Here is an 899-nt window from a genome sequence, read left to right as displayed (position 1 = left end):
TCCAGCACGTGCGGTTGGGTTGTGCGCTATGACATGCCATCCCCGGGGTCCCTCATTCTGCATTCGCTGGCATTCAAGGTGGGGCCGAGACTTACCATCGAAGCGCATGTAGACATGACCCACCCTGACCCCGTCTACGTCCGTGACAAAGTTAATCGTGTGGGTGACGGCTCTAGCACCTGCACAGAACAGAAAATATCCAAAAGAAGAAGGCAAATAGAAACTTGGCGGCTGCCGGTGGACCAAAACACCGTGGAGAATTTCAGCATTCTGCACAGACAAAACGAACAATTGGCTCCGTTTAAAGGAATGAGCAAGGCTTTGGGTAATAACAAAATAAAATAAGAGGTATTTCTTCGCACCAGTATTGCCGTTCAACATCTGGGCCCATTCTACAAAGCGAGATTCGAGAATCCGTGCAATATTTACCAAGTTCTGCAGCATACGTTCACCTGCAACATACAACTTCTTCCTATGCGAAATGCAGCATTCACAGGCATATAAGGTACGAGCTGCAAAGCAGTGAATGTGAAGTTCTCGTTGGGCAGATTCGTCTTACTGACCTGCCTGCGTGGCCATCCAGAGCTCAGCACCTGCGAACCAACCAGAAAAGGAAGTGAAAATGTTCGGCAGATGAAGCGTGCTAATGTAACTTCCCTATTCAGAAACTGCTAGAGACTAAGGCGTGTGTGGTGTTCTCACAACTGCCCAGACTTTAATCTCAAAGACGACGGTGCCGCCGAAGAGGACAGTGAACAGCCCTGTACGTTTCACATCGCAAGCAAGAAAAGAGATGCAGGCCTGATGTGGCATATATAATATCACAGCGGACTTCTTTGTTAGCGGCAGCTCAATACTGACTGGCATTTCAGTGTCCACTCCGTCGCCAATCAGTATTT

General features: G+C 48.5%; 1 protein-coding gene across 1 annotated transcript in view; it reads right to left on the bottom strand.

Annotated features, from left to right (window-relative positions):
- EMH_0013260 (uncharacterized protein) overlaps window positions 1-813 on the bottom strand; it is a gene marked incomplete at both ends in the record, with an annotated part of 1,059 nt that extends 246 nt beyond the window's left edge. The window contains 4 exons of the mRNA XM_013499782.1: window positions 96-179; window positions 363-452; window positions 560-593; window positions 703-813. Of these exons, the coding sequence (XP_013355236.1) occupies window positions 96-179; window positions 363-452; window positions 560-593; window positions 703-813 (319 nt within the window). The remainder of the gene's footprint in view (window positions 1-95; window positions 180-362; window positions 453-559; window positions 594-702) is intronic.
- Between the last annotated feature and the right edge of the window lie 86 nt (window positions 814-899).

The sequence above is a fragment of the Eimeria mitis genome, genomic scaffold, assembly GCF_000499745.2.
Source record: "Eimeria mitis Houghton genomic scaffold, Emh_scaff467, whole genome shotgun sequence".
In the NCBI taxonomy this organism is placed as follows: domain Eukaryota; phylum Apicomplexa; class Conoidasida; order Eucoccidiorida; family Eimeriidae; genus Eimeria; species Eimeria mitis.
This window is presented reverse-complemented; position numbering and strand designations above follow the sequence as displayed.